The 16433-nt window shown below is 37.6% G+C and overlaps 1 protein-coding gene across 1 annotated transcript in view; it reads left to right on the forward strand.

The window, feature by feature from the left end:
- The window catches only part of qin (tudor domain-containing protein qin), a 571075-nt gene that overhangs the window by 530223 nt on the left and 24419 nt on the right, over window positions 1-16433 (forward strand). Inside the window, exon 35 of the mRNA XM_090381133.1 lies at window positions 4431-4851. Within this exon, the coding sequence (XP_090237259.1) occupies window positions 4431-4851 (421 nt within the window). The remainder of the gene's footprint in view (window positions 1-4430; window positions 4852-16433) is intronic.

The raw sequence follows: 16433 nt of genomic DNA on the forward strand, positions 1-16433 counted from the left end.
GCTAGTGAAATCTGTTATAAACTGGTAGTAAACTCGATCTAATTGCATTTGCGATTATACCGATAGCTGGAATTGTGTTGGTTTTTACGTTATTATGGTGAAATGTGTTTCCCCTTCACTGATATAAAAAAACATAAAAGCAGCAAAGTTGAATTTTGTTCATCTTTCGCTCTCATTCTCCGCCGTCGCACCGTATATCGATAACATATGAAAAACGACCTTGAAGATAGTGGGCGGCAGCGTTGCCAAACGAAAAAATCAAGAACCGCGTAACTCCGAGTTCGCGTAAGTCGGGGTATTACTGTATTCAGATTCCCACTTCCACAGTGTCAGATGGAAATTTGTTGCAACAGTCAGTTACTCTCTGGCTGAAAACAAGTTTTCACACATCTATACTGTAATAATTTACTGTAAAAATTATAATACTGTAATAATTTTTAATTTATAAAAAATATCTAATTCTTTTTGAGAAACATTATTAGATTTTCTTTTTTAAGTCTTTAAAAAAATTATGGAACCCTGCGATCAAAAAATTATGGAACCCTGCGATCAATGTCCCTCCCACTATACACTGCCAATTTGTGGCATACTGACAATGCACACGCAATCATTATAGCATAGTACAGCTACAAAAAGTTTCCGTCTGCTTATTTAAACAATATTATATTTATCATTTAAAATTACATACATATAATTCATTTGATTAACATATGAACATGCTGTGATCTCTTAAATTAAAATTATTATAAAAAATATCTAATTCTTTTTTTTAAAAGACATTAAGATTTTTAAGTCTTGAAATATTATTCTAATTTCCCCCCCCCCCCCCCATTTTATTTCTGGCAGAACTCGTACTTTCACTTCATGTAATCCCAAGGTTCTATGGAACACCATTTGAGAAACACTGCCCTAGAAAGAATAGGGATAGCATTTAGTTTAATCAGTCTGTTTAAAGACCTTAAATATTTTACTCGGGTCTCCTTGCAAATGATCAGACTATAGACACTGGAATTTACAGAACAAATGTTTTTTTTTTTTTTTTTTTTGTAAGAGAACCATTTTGTAATCCTAACTGTTCTTCCTTATAAACAGGATAATCATCCCATTAACCCTGCTAGCAAAATTCCTGTATAATATTGACAGCATCTCATGAGCTGGACTGTGCAATTATCAATAGGTCTTTTTCTCTATCACCTTGAGGCATACCACCAAAGTGGTATGTTATTCTGAGATTGTTGCTGTAGCACGTTACCCTGATTCCTCTCATTAACCATCTTGCTAATCTTTGTATCAACATCAAACATAGGCATTAAACTTAAAGTGCCTTCGTTAATATCAGTAATAATTATTGAAAACAATAAGTGTCCCAACACCAAACCCCTGGGAACTACACTAATAACATCAGTCCAAGAAAAGCAGTGGTCATTTATAACCACACTTTGCCATTAATCATCCCTTTTATCCATAGCAGCAACTTAACTTTGCTCCAATTTGTACAATAGTCTTTTATGTGCAGTGGTATCAAAAACTTTACTGAAATCTAAGTATATGATGTTAAAATTATTTTTTCCATCCAGTTCCTTTGTTACTGCATCATAATAGCTAATCAGATTGGTCAGACAAGATCAACCCCTTAACAAATCCATGCAGGTTTTACGTGAATTTGTTAAGGGATGCCAGCATTCTGATTGCCATTTAACTGCACATTGTTTGCATATTTGGATGTGCAGAAACCATCCAAAGGGTGATGCACCTCACCCTTTGGATGAGGTGCCTTATACACCTCAATCAGATTTGTTTGTTTGTTTTGTACATGTTTCATGGCATGGCACGCAACAGTCAAAATTATCCTGCATTACTTCTTTAACCCAAGCATAATGAAGGAAACATTTAGAAAGTTTTGTTGAATAAGATGCTAGATATATGTGTGTGGCTGTTTCCTTGGTCTCTACTTTGATCATCCTATATGAGTAAATCTTTTTCTTTTTTATGTTCATTCTCTGAGAAAATGCTTAAAAGATTTTTTGTACATGTTTCATTACATTGCATGCTTTAGTACTGTGGTTAAGTAAGGACAAAGAATTTAAAGTACTCATTTTTCTAAGTGAGGCAGGAAGTTATTTAAGCAACGACTGATTTCATACTAACATGTCACTATTTGAATTGAATATGTGGATGGTTTATAAGATATATAACCTTTGCAAAGGTTGCTTGTTGTTTGTTTGTTTGGTTTTTAGGAGCATTAGCAACTAAGACCATATTGCTCTGGGGATATGCAGTGGTCATTCTATGACCTTTCCGCATCCTCCGTATTTCGTAGTCACGGGCTCGAAACCCGGTCTAATCAAGAAGCGTGTGCTACACAGTGCTGCTCCTGTCCACCTGGGCAGAGGTTGCGTATCATTACATTACACAATGCTAAGCATTGTAAAAGAGAGCAATAGTAATGGCAAATGCTTATATAGCATCAACCAAAAAAAAAAAAAAAAAAAAAAAAAGCTCAGTTTATTCAAGGCTTTAAATACCTCATTCAGATTACACAGGTGCCTCTTCTCGAGACACTGCAATATACAGAACTGAAGCCTTTCTAGATAAGAACACTCTTTTGTTCCCTTTACCAAATCTGGTTGCTCTGCATGTTTTTTAAAGTGAAACCTCCAGACCTCTATACAGTACTCAAGGTGTGGCCTGACCATAACCTTATACAAAGAGATAATTACCTCCTTATCCTTGCTAGAAAAGTTCCTGTATATCGTTGACAAAACCCCATGAGCTCTCCTGCCAACATGTCTGCACTGCTCAGAGAATTTCACATCTAACTGCACGTTACCCTCGGGTCTTTTTCATTCTCCACTACCTGAGTGTAGTACCACATAGTTGATAAGTTACTTTGAGGTTGCTGCTAATCCATGTGCAGTACCTTGCATTTATCGATATTAAACTTCAGCTGCCATTTCTCAGCCCATCGACCCAATTTTCCTAGATCTTGTTGCAGTATCTCACCCTGATAACTGTCGTTAACCACCTTGCCAACCTTTGTATCGTCTGCAAACTTAGACATTAAGCCTGATATACCTGCATCAATATCATTGATAAACATTGACAACAACAACTGACCCAGTACTTAACCCTGGGGAACTTCACTAATAACATTACTGCACGAAGCACAGTGTCCATTGCTAACCACTCTGTTTTCTTCTACTTAAACATTCCTTTATTCATAGCAATGACTTGCTCTTAATGCACATGGCTCCAGTCTGTACAGCAGTCTTTTATGTGCAACTGTATCAAAAGCCTTTGTGAAATTCAACTATATGATGTCAAAATTATTTTTTGCATCCAGTTTCTTGGTTATTGTATCATAGTAACCTATCAGATTGGTTAGACAGGACCCCCTCTGAATCCAAGGATGCTCTCATAATTATGGTTAAGGGTTTGCTGTCTCTCTTAATATAATTAGATAGATTCCATTCAACCCAGGTGCCTTTTTCATGTGCATCTTCAACAGTTTCTCATCCACTTTCCTTTCAATTATCACAGTCATTTATCTCCTAATTAGATTTCATAAAGAACTCCTCATGTTCTGAATGTAAATGCAAAACACATATTCAATTTGTCTGTAACCTGAGCAGGGTCATCAACATTTAACCCACAGACATCAAAGCAATCCAATGTGATTCAAGCCTTTCGTTCTGTAATATAAGCATAGAAGTCTTTGCTGATTTTCTTTGCATTCTCTACCATGTGTCTCAATAGTTCATCTGACATCTATTTACAACTTAGCCTTGAACAGTATTTCTTTGTTAGTATGAACAACAAAGTAATTTCTACAATTACTTCCCTGAATGCTTCCCATTTAGAATTTGCTGTTGGCAATGCCATCAGTTGGTCCTACTGCGCAGAATTTAAAAACTGTCTGAGTCTTTAGTAACCCCTACAAAAAAAAAGCCTTTCCCTTTACCCTTGAAAGTAATTACAGTATGTCCTTAATTAAATTCCACATTAGTACACTGTGATCACTGCCGCCCAGTGAGTCTTTTACCTGCAGGTTCTTACTGCATGAACACTATAATTATGGTGTAAAACTTGTATTCTTGAGACTACTGATTAGCAAATCAGTAGTCTCAAGAATACCAAGAATACACCCTCCTAACATGTGTAGTACAAAACTATTCTGATGAACATCGCAAACAATTTTCACAAAGTAGTAGTAGTGGCATGTGATGCAAGAAAGTCATTGTATTCTTTTAGAGAAACTTTTTAAACCTTAGAGGGACAGTTTTAAGACAATTATAAAATTAATAAGCTGGATTTTGATTTTGGATCAAATTACAGAAAGTGTTAGTGAGTCGTATTTGAAAAGCTATTATTAATTATTGCTTATGTATATAATATTAATACTATAATCTAAATAAATGTAATTTTTCCAGGAACAAAATAAAGAGTTCTTGTCCAAATTTGAACAAAAGCATACCAGGAATAAAGAGGAAAGAAAAAAAGAAGTTGAAGCGAGTAAAGTCGAACCACAGGAAAAAATAAAAGAAATTGCAAGAGTCAGTAAAGAAGTAGCTGGCCATACTAATACAAAGCCAAAAGTTAAAATAAATCCATGTACTTTTACTGGTCCATTTAAAAATCCTGAACTCTTACAAATTGAATGCCTGATTCCTGTTGTTGTAACACAAATAAATGACCTAAACTTAGTTTATGTACAAAGAATTAAAAATCCAGTAAATGAAATGCATCAAGATCAGGAAGGTCAAGACATTCAATTTGAAAACTTTGTGTTAATGATGCAAGGATTATCAAAAGATGCTGAATCATTTCCTATTTTAACAGATCCTCAACCGGGTTAGTATATATATATATGTATGTATATAATTTGGACATTTAATATCATTACACACATTATGTTCTGTTTATACTCTGGTGTGGCCACTAGTAATCATTTCAAAAATGAATACAATCATTCACCATGTTTAGCAGCTATACTTGTGTGCTCCATTATTCACATCTGGTGAACTCTGTCAAACATGCATGGTGATGCATCCTCGCACTTGGCCACGGCTATGTTGGACACGAATGAAGTGAATAGCATGACAGTAGCAGCCACATAAATTGAGTCACTGTAAATTTTCTCCCAAAACAAACATTACAACTGAAATAATTGCCCCTATGGTTTCTTGCTTGATGACTTTTTAGCACCAATTTTCTGTCCATAATATTTCAGCAGGTTTCAGTTTGGTTCATTCATATCAGGACTATTTCCTGGACACGATTAGGATAAAATATTGCAGTTTTGTGGGAACGTCTTCACCTAATTAAAAAAAAATTGATAAAACAATGTGTTTGAAACAATTTAAAATAACCTACTAGCCAATACAATGTAGCAAGGTGCAGAGTTATGTTGTAAAATAATTTTCTGCTCCTTGAAAGAGGTTTCTGATAATGGGCAGAAGAGTATCCTTTAAAATATTTCTATAGTAGTCGCCATTAACAGCACCATTTAAAAAAAATGTATTATGCCCACTCCTTTGCTCATTATACCTTTGAATATAGTCAGGATGATAAGCTTTATTAGGTCTACACCAAATGTAACATTTATCATCCAATCCATGGAGGTTAAATTTGGATTCATCAGGGGATATTACAGATTCTCGTTGTTCAATTATCATGTTCTTTAGCCCAGGTTATTTTTTATTTTTTTTTTTCTTCAATGATTTTATTAATAAGAGCTTCTTACAAGATCTTCTTACAATTTCAAACCATTCAATAAAATCTCTGTCCCTGGTATGTTCCTTTCATGTAGATTTTAGGTCTCTGGAACGTGTTATGATCTTGGAGGAATTCAAAACTCTGTCCTATGTTGCAGTATTTTTCTGTTTCAGTCCAATTCCAGGTTTTCTTTTGACATCTCCAGTCTCACATTACTTTAAGGTAACCTTGACACAGTAGACTGGTTATAGCCAACTTTTGCGTTATATGTTACCAAGGGCTCACATCTGGTGAGTATGGGCTTGGCACACCTGAGCTGGATATCATCTTTTTTTTTTTTTTTTTTTTTCTGTTTATACACCGGCACGACAACCAAGTCAGTAGAGTTTACAGTAAATCGTCAGTACAAATATTTATCGTATTTAGTAGTCACTGGCTTGAACCCTGGTCCACTCAAGGAATGCGTACTATGCACTCTCGTTCCTGACCGCTGGGCTACGTCAGGCCGTTCTTGGTGATGCCCTTCTTCTCTCTCTCAGGGTAACTCAATTTTTTTTGGCTGGGTGCAGCATAAGCCTCAGACTTCCTTTGCACCATATGGCTAATAATAATAATAATGACAACTTCACTATCAAGAGCAATAATTATACATTTATTCCTTGGAGTTAACTGAGTGTATGCCATACTGCTGCTGAATAGGAAGTGAAAACAGATAGGTAGATGCTTTTATAGATAGTAATGCAATATTATAATATTACAGAATGATGATATTACAGAATAATAATATTACAGAATGATCACATTAGTTTACAGGATTATGTAATAGTGTCTTGATTTTTATCTATGGAGAGATTTATTAAGGAAATATTAAACTTTAAGAGAATGAGGCAATTTATTTTGCTACCACTATATGTTGCCTAATGAACATTGTTATGATATTATGGTCTTTGTTAATGTTTGGAACCCTTCACAACCAGTGTGTGTGCGTGTGCGAAAATACAGTATATGGTGATTTGCACACAAAGAAAAAATTTAATCATCTTAAAAATGAGGCATATGGATGGACCATATGCTTATATTTGAAAAAAATAAATAAATAAATAAAATAAAATCATTCTTATTGCATTTCCCTGTGGTGACACAAAATTCATTCCGGAGCAACAAAAATAATTCTTCAAAAACCCTTGCAATACAGTTGCCTATATATACACAACAGAATAGGCATCTAGACTATGTATAAATATAGTGCAAATGCATCAGGAATACATAGCTGTATCTGAATAAATCAGATTATTAATAAAACGGCATCGTTTTAAGTTATATCTCATATTGTGAATACCTTCACAACGAGTTGCCATGATATTGCACTACTTCGAATAAGTAACGCTTCACCTAAGGAGAAGACTAATGTTACTTATTCTCAGATGGATACCACCACCCAGACGGCACCGTTTCAGGGCTATTTGGCCCTTCTTCGGTGGGTGGGTAGGTACCCGAGTGATGCAATGATGGCAAAACAGTTATGAAGTATAACTCCACAATATGAGAGATGCCTGATGGTGTATCATGTATTTAGACTCAAGCGTTTAGGGCATAAGCCTCAAGCTATGAAGGAGTCTAGACTATGTATAAATATAGTGCAAATGCATCAGGAATACATAGCTGTATCTGAATAAATCAGATTATTAATAAAACGGCATCGTTTTAAGTTATATCTCATATTGTGAATACCTTCACAACGAGTTGCCATGATATTGCACTACTTCGAATAAGTAACGCTTCACCTAAGGAGAAGACTAATGTTACTTATTCTCAGATGGATACCACCACCCAGACGGCACCGTTTCAGGGCTATTTGGCCCTTCTTCGGTGGGTGGGTAGGTACCCGAGTGATGCAATGATGGCAAAACAGTTATGAAGTATAACTCCACAATATGAGAGATGCCTGATGGTGTATCATGTATTTAGACTCAAGCGTTTAGGGCATAAGCCTCAAGCTATGAAGGAGTCATAACTGTTTTGCCATCATTGCATCACTCGGGTACCTACCCACCCACCGAAGAAGGGCCAAATAGCCCTGAAACGGTGCCGTCTGGGTGGTGGTATCCATCTGAGAATAAGTAACATTAGTCTTCTCCTTAGGTGAAGCGTTACTTATTCGAAGTAGTGCAATATCATGGCAACTCGTTGTGAAGGTATTCACAATATGAGATATAACTTAAAACGATGCCGTTTTATTAATAATCTGATTTATTCAGATACAGCTATGTATTCCTGATGCATTTGCACTATATTTATACATAGTCTAGACTCCTTCATAGCTTGAGGCTTATGCCCTAAACGCTTGAGTCAGAATAGGCATCTTAAAATATCGCTTATTTTTATTTTTATTTTACCATATTTGGAGAGATAATGCAAATAGCACAGAAAGTCCTATACTCTAGCATTAAAAACATCCTAAGGCTTAACCTTCCAAAAAATAGGGAAATAATTCCTTCTTTCTAACGTTGAATATTTTAATCCACAGAACATCCTCCACACATTTTGTTATATTGCAATTAACATTCTCCTTTTTTTTTTAAAGTGATACAGCAATTTTAAAGCTTTAAATTGATTTGCATATAGTTTTATTGCTGTATTGGTATTTTTCCCTTCTTGATTGTGGCATTAATTGGAATATTTTCTGTATGTAGTTAAGAAAACCATTATGTAAATACATTTTCAACTAGATAATTACATTTTCCTGTTCTCTGGTCTCAAGCCAGTAATGGTCAGGAACCTTTCAAATATTGCAAATTACAACTAACCACTTAATGTTGCTCCTGGCCAATAGCAACTTATTATACTATAGTTTATATTTCAAAATACTAAAATGCAAATTTTTTTTTTTTTTTTTATGTCAAAATATCTGGAAGAGCTGTAGACAAGTACAGCTCACCCATGTCAGTTAGTCACCTGAATCTCTTTGTGCATGACCAGATCAGCTGGGGAAGCAAGTTCAACATATGGGTTCATCAAATTAATTCCATTTAGCCAGTGAGTTAATTACTGGAATAAAGTTAAAGACCTATAGTGTGGAAAATTCAAAGCTCAGCTGGATCAATACCTGTGTGTGTGGGGCTGGGGTTGAAACAATTATTTTATTTTATTTTTTATTTATTTATTATTATTTTTTTTATTATTTTATTTTTTTTTTTCAATAAAAAAATTTTTTTTTTGCTGTTTTGACAAAAGCTTATGGCTGTAATTAAACTTTTGGGAATTATAAAATAGATATTACTCTTTATATGAATGTATCAGAGTATGATAGTATATATGATAGTATGAATCAGATCTTTAATGCTCAATACGTTCTACGTTGATATTAATATTTGTAAAATAATAAGAGGAGCTTACCTCAATATAGTACGTAGAACACTTCCGTATGATACTCTCCAGAAATTAAAACGAAAAAATCGAAAAACTTACATTAGAGTAAAAAATGCCGACCGGGCTAGTCGGGTGGGTAAAGTGCTTGCCTGGCAACCCAAAGGTATAGTGTGTTTAGGGTCTAACGGCACCAGGGGTTTCCCCCATCTCCGCGTAATACATTGTGGTGTGATACAGAACATATGTAATGTTTTGTACCATTGTTCATCTGGTCTTTTAGCCGTTGGGTCTCAAATGAGACCCACTGTTGCCCACACTATACCTCGTGGAGGCAGACCAGGTACACCAGTATTTTAGAAATTTACTATTTACTCTGGCAGCCACCTAATGAGATTTCAGTGGCTAGGACCTAAAAAAAAAAAAAAAAAGTGGAGTGGGGGGGAAACGCTACAAATTGGGTCAGGCTGAAAGAGATATAAGTTATATGGGTTAGAGTTCATCTTTTATTATTTTTTTTTTAGTGTGGGGCTTGTATAATTTTGGCAAGGGTCAAACGCTAGTGGCAAGACAGCTAGAGAGGGAAGGGAGACTGAAGACTGGGGGGTGAAAGACAGAAATATGGGGTCAATAGTGAAGATAACCCCAAAAGTCGGCGGGGCAGGCCCATGCATCGCCAGGTGAAGATAGGAGATGGCAGGGGGGGGAGGGTACAGAGTAACCATCCTCTGCCAAGGGAAGGGAAAGAAAGTGAACCGAGTGAGGGTACCCGGTTCAGATCGCCTAATGATATTTCGGCAGCAAACTGCATAATGTCTTTGGCAGGTCTTCGTATGCCATTCCTGGTGACATGTTGTCCCGTCTGTGTGAGTGGTCAAGTCTAGATAATGACTCCAGTTTAAGCCAGTGGTCAGATCCATGTTAAGTTAATGATTAGTTGTTCTTCAGATTGTAGCTGTTAGATTTTTGTTTGGCTGACACATCTAAGGATCTTTATTAGGGATGACGAGTGGTTAGTTTGTGGGACAATTCCTGCTAAGGTTGTGGGTATGTTCTTCTTCTAGTAAAAAGATCCTGCACAAACTGCGTTAAGGCTTTATAGTTCTCTTCGCTCTCCAGGAGATATTGTTCTTGGTTTATTGGCGAGAAACGTATTCTAGTTATTAAGAGGCAGTGGAGGTCTTCGTATAGTTGGCAGTGGTGCATGAGGTGCCCTCACGTCTCTGGCTGTCCACAGTGGCAGAGAGGGGTGTCACTCAATCCGAAACTGGAGAGTTTTGCTCTTATTGCACCATGTCCCGTGAGCAGGTAAATGTCAGCAGTCCCGGTGAAAACCAGTTTGGGCTTTTGGGAAACACTAGTTGATTATCCGGTATGAATCTTCGGGTGGCCAACCCAAAGTTCACAGGTTCAAATCCCGCCTCTGGCTTGGATCTGAGTAGTGCAAAAAAACCTTGGGAGGTGTATTATGGCCACAGAAGCCAATGCGCCAACTAACAAAAAAAAAAAATAAATAATTAAAAACCAATTTAACACAATTAAAAATATTAAAAAGAATCTAAAGAAAATATTCAAAACGATTTTCCTTCCTGAAGCTGACAACGCTTTTCGACCGTATGTCGTGATCACAGGAATGAAAATTACCGAAATAGGGTTGAACATGACACTTAAATAGTGATTATTTGTCTTCGGGCATGCACGCAAAGGTCCACGCATCGGAAATCAAATATGCCCAACGAACATTAACACGATTTTTGTGTGATTTAATTTCTACGGTTTCTGCAATTAATAGTCGCGTATGAGCCAAAATACTTAATGTTGGACGTTAAGTATTTTAGCCTCGTTAAATAAAAAAGTATGTTAAACAAAACAGTTTTGTTAATGGCATGAAAGGCTAATTCTGATGCTGCTGAACGAGAAGCACGAACTGAGGCTTCATGTTGATTTACACGGATATTCAGAGAAAAACGCATCGAACCTTGGTAAGACAAGTCACAATCACAGCAAGAAATGTTGTATACCAGGTCATTAATTTGTGTTGCAAACGTGGAAAGAACAGAGTGATTGTTCAGTATAGTGTGTAGTTTTCGTATTGGCCTGGCCACAATTTTAAATTCAGTATCTTTAAAGAATCTATTAAGCTGTTTGTGCCACTGTTCAACGTATGGGACAGAAATAAAGCATTTTTTGATATTACTATTGTTGGTTGGAGGCGCCTCCGTAGCCAGGTGGGAAGGAGCAGCAGTGCGTAGCACACGCTTCTTGATTAGACCGGGGTTCGAGCCCGTCACCACCAAATACGGAGGATGCGGAAAGGTCAGGGAATGACCACCGCATATCCCGGAGCAATATGGCCTTAGTTGCTAATGCTCCTAAAAACCAAATAACAACATTGTTGGTTGGTGTAGTTGGTATAGTTGGAATGCTTAGCCACACATGTGTATAGCATTATAAAACCCTTTAGACAGGTAATACAATTTGGGATTAAGAACTATGATACATTATTTAATAATCTTAAAGACTTGGCGACGATGACAAATTATTCTCACTACCTCGTTATATACGAATGTAAACGTTGAATACACATTAGATATTATTTGGGATATGTTAAATAATAACTTGATACCGATTAATTATACGAAGCTACCTATTAAGGAAATTTTTCACTTAATTAAACTGTTAGTTGAGGCCAACTATATCACCTTTCGAGACAAGGTGTACAAACAAATTTTTGGATTACCAATGGATTTGAGCCTGAGCGGCTTAATGTCAGAGATCTATCTCTCAGCGATTGAGCATATACATTTGACACCTTTTCGACCCCGTATCACATACTATGAGAGGTATTTAGATGATGTTCTAGTTATTACTGATTTTTTTTTTTTTTTTTTGTTTTTTTATGAGAACCCCAAACACGAGAGGTATTAGAACCTATAGTACTTAGTACCGTGCTTGGGTTGGAGGTTGAGAAGACGAAAGAAGATATTTGTTGACATTGGACTTGAACTTCTGTAGATTGTAATTTTCAGGAAATACGTATGAAGGAAGGTTGTTCCAGAAAACGGCAGTTGAATGAATAAATGAGGAAAATGAAAAGTTGGTTCTGTGGGTTTGAAGTTGGACAGTAAATGGATGTGGGCTGGTGGCGGCACGTGTTCGGACTGTTTTGAAAGAGAGAGCGGGAATTATAGAAGCCAATTCAGAAGAACAGTGCCCATGGAAGTATCTGTAGAAGAGGCATGCAGCAGAAACAGTACGTCTATGAGAAAGCAAGTGGAGAGACTCTGTTAGAGATGAATCATTAATTAACCTAACTGCCCTCTTCTGAATGGAATCAAGAAGCCTGAGAGAGGTTTTGGGGGCACCACCCCAGATGTGGGAACAATATTCCATGGCAGGGCGGATTTACGATTTATACAGAGTGAGCAGCTGTTTGGAAGAAAAGTAACGCCGAGAGCGAAAGAGAAAACCAAGTTTTTTAGATGCAGAGGAAGCAATATTTGTAATGTGCTTGTGCCAAGAGAGATTAGAAGTCAGGGTAATCCCCAAAAGAGATATATCATTTTGCCTAGAAATCGGAGTGTCACTAAAGATAAGCATAGGAGCAGAAGAATCCTTTTTGCGAGATATAAGACAAGACTGAGTTTTAGAAGGGTTGAAATCAACTAAGTTGTCTTTGCCCCACTGGAGAATTACCTGAAGATCGGCATTTAAGGAATTGGCAGCAAATTTTCGAGAACTTGAAGCTGATTGAGCAGGACAAGGTTTCTCAAAATGGAAAGTTGAATGCAATGTGCTATCATCGGTATAACTATGGATAGGATTTCCAGTCAATGGAAGAAGGTCATTGATATACAAGAGGAAAAGAGTGTGGGAAAGAACTGAACCTTGGGGGACACCGGCATTAGTGGAGAAGTTAGAAGACGAGAGCCATCTACCATCACCCTCAGTGAGCGATCAGAGAGAAAACCGGATAACCAATTACTAAAAACAGTTGGCAAACCATAAGATGGAAGCTTGATTAGAAGACCTTTATGCCAAACACGATCAAAAGCCTTTGAGATGTCAAGAGCAACTACTTGTGTTTCACCGAACCTTTCCATTGAATTAGTCCATAAATGGGTAACATAAGCCAGAATATCACCAGTGGATCGACACTGACGGAATCCATACTGGCGATCGTTGATCAGACGGAAGGTTTCTAGGTAGTTTAAGAGTTGGCGGTTAATTGATTTCTCCATTACTTTAGAAAGAGTAGAAGTAATTGCAATGGGACGATAATTGGATGGGAGGGATTTGTCACCCTTTTCAGGAATTGGCTGGATATGAGTAAATTTCCAAGCAGAAGGAAAAACACCTTTGGAATAAGAAAGTGAAAAAAAGGCGGCAAAGAATAGAAGTAAGTTCAGGAGCACAAGGTTTGAGAACAAGTGGAGAAATACCATCAGGATCTGGAGCTTTCTTAGCATCAAGATTCATCAAAATCCTTCTGATATCCTTTTGACGGAAGACCACAGGAGGCATTGAATGGAGCGTGTTAGGAATGGTGGGAGGTGTTTTACCAAGATCATTAATACATGAGCTGGAAGAAAAATGGGATGCTAGCAGGTCAGCTTTATCCTTGGCTGAAGTGACAACAGAACCATCTGGTTTGGACAGAGGTGGGAGCAGAGATGGGCAAAAGTTGCGGCCAATAGCTTTGGCAAGAGACCAGAATGCTCGGCTACCATTAGGGCAAGAAGCAAGTTTTCTACTCTTAGCCTGTTCGAACTCTAGTTTGGACTGATTAATAACCGCTTTACAATTGTTGCGAGCTTTGGTGTAGGCAGAAACTGAAACTGAAGAATTAGAAACAAGCCAATTACGATATGCAACATTCTTCTCTTGGACAGCCTTAGCACATTTATTGGAAAACCAAGGTTTAGATAAAGGACGAGATTTTAAAGTGGAGTGTGGGATAAAGGATTCCATTCCTGCAAGAATAATTTCACTGACACGATCTGAGCAAACGTTGACATCAGAAGTTTTGAAACAGTAATCAGACCAAGGAAAAGAAGTAAAGAAGTCTCGCAGGTCATCCCATTTTGCATTCTTGTAATGCCAAACAATACGAGGTTGGGAATAGCCATGAGATAAAAAGGTTCCATTGGAGAAGAGACAATCACCAAGTTGTGATCTGAAGTGCCTAAAGGACCTCTCACTTCGACCTTGTACTTAGAAGGGTTGTTTGTGAGAAAAAGATCAAGCGTATTGGCTGTATGATTAGGATTGTCCGGTATTCTTGTAGGTAAATGAACAATCTGTGCTAGGTCATTAGTAATTGCAAAAGCCTCAGCATCTCGAACTGCTGGGTCTGTGTGACTAGAAAATGGAAGCCAGCTGGAGTTGTGAACGTTAAAATCACCAAGGAAAATTACCTCACTGTTAGGAAAGTTAGACTGGTGAAAGTCAAGTTGCAAAGAGAGGAAGTCAAAGAGCTCCAAGTGATTAATGGAGTTGGGAGAACGGTAGAGACGACAGATGAATTTGACACAATGAGTTAGAGAGATTTTAAGCCGGAGAAGATCAAAGAGAGGAGATTCCAAATTGCCAGGTCTCTGACAGGGAATATCAGAACGGACATATGCACAAGTACCACCTTTGAGGCGAAAGGAATCATACAGCAAATAATTTGGACATCTGAGATGAGAAGTAGTTGAATCAACTGGTAACTGAGATTCAGTCAGAAAAAGTACATGGGGTTTGGAAGACTGCAAGTGGAAATGGACATCGTTGAGATTGGAATTAAGACCACGTATATTAGTGAAATGAATTAGGAAGTCCTTGGGAGGTTTAGATCTTTTCGCAGATAAGCTTGCTCTATTATTTTGACAATTCATGGTGTATTCAATAGTAAGAAAAAGTGGGTGGGACATGCTGTATGAAGTAATGAAATTTTTGGATATGGCGTACATGTGGTAAGAATATACCCAGATCCTTGACATAACGTGGCCTCGACAATGCTCCCCGCATACACACTACTCGGACTCCCTCCAGTCACTAGGCAGAATAGAGGTAACAAGATTATACACTAGCTGATCTGGAAGCCTCCTAGAGAGTTACCAATAGGTTTGGTCCGGTGTACTATCTAGCGGCCGGCCTGCGAACACCGTTTTAGAGCTGTACCCTCGAAATGTAAGGAATATTGGATCTCGCCACGACAGTCATCATAACCTCAAAAATCATCAATCATACTGCATGATGGAAGAGATAGGGAAGGGTTGGCCGGAACTTAGCTCTAGAGACTAAACATGGGTTCCACCACTTCAAGCCTCCAATAAGCAAAGTGGTGGTATTTCACCGGTTGATGAGAGTCATCTACCACCTAGTACTGCCTGGTAACATAGAGGGGCGGCGTTCCTCCATGTGGTGTGGGCGCCACACCTCGACCCCTGCTTACGTTGGTTCACACCTGGGTGGTCACCCACCATGTACTTGTGCATGGCGGTTATACCCAGGATTACTAACAGTCCCACCATCGTGAAGGTGCAAGCAGAGGATTTGGCTGTCATAGACCGTCCGGACTTTGCCGAAATTGGGTCCACTTGACTTAAGTGTCACCCAAATATCAGTTCCATCAGCGTTTTAGACTCCCAGGTAGCAAGAACAGCTTGTCTGGCATATCTGAGAGAATGTCTGTGACAACCTCAAGGACCAACTGATAGTAGTACTATCCAAGATATTTTACATTCGTTTAATAATATTCATTCTAGACTCAAATTTACATTGGAAAGGGAGGATACAGATAGAAAGTCATTAAACTTTCTAAATTTCACGCTTACTCAGGACTCAAATAAGATCCAATTTAGCATCTATCGAAAACCTACAAAAGATCGATTATCTTTAATCAATTCTAAATGCCTATAAATATTCAACGATGGAATCTGCTTTGGGCTCAGAAATACAAATATTAACTAGCAGGTTCTTAAACAGGGGTTATCCCCTTGCCACAATACACCGAATTAGGGTACAAGCTAATGATAGGATACTTTCTGTCTGTCCCATATGTTGAACAATGCACAAACAGCTTAATAAATTCTTTAAAGATACCGAATTTAAAATTGTGGCCTGGCCAATACAGAAATTACACACTATACTGAACAGTCGCTCGGTTCTTGCTGTGATTGCAACTTGTCTTACCAAGGTTCGGCACGTTTTTCTCTGAATATTCATGTAAATCAACATGAAGCCTCAGTTCGTGCTTCTCATTCTGCAGCGTCAGAATTAGCCTTTCATGCCATTAACAAAAAACATACTTTTTTATTTAACGAGGCCAAAATACTTAATGTCCAACATAATTATACGCAACTATT

Source organism: Mastigoproctus giganteus, chromosome 9, assembly GCF_048544385.1.
Source record: "Mastigoproctus giganteus isolate SK-2022 chromosome 9, ASM4854438v1, whole genome shotgun sequence".
Classification (NCBI taxonomy): Eukaryota; Metazoa; Arthropoda; class Arachnida; order Uropygi; family Thelyphonidae; genus Mastigoproctus; species Mastigoproctus giganteus.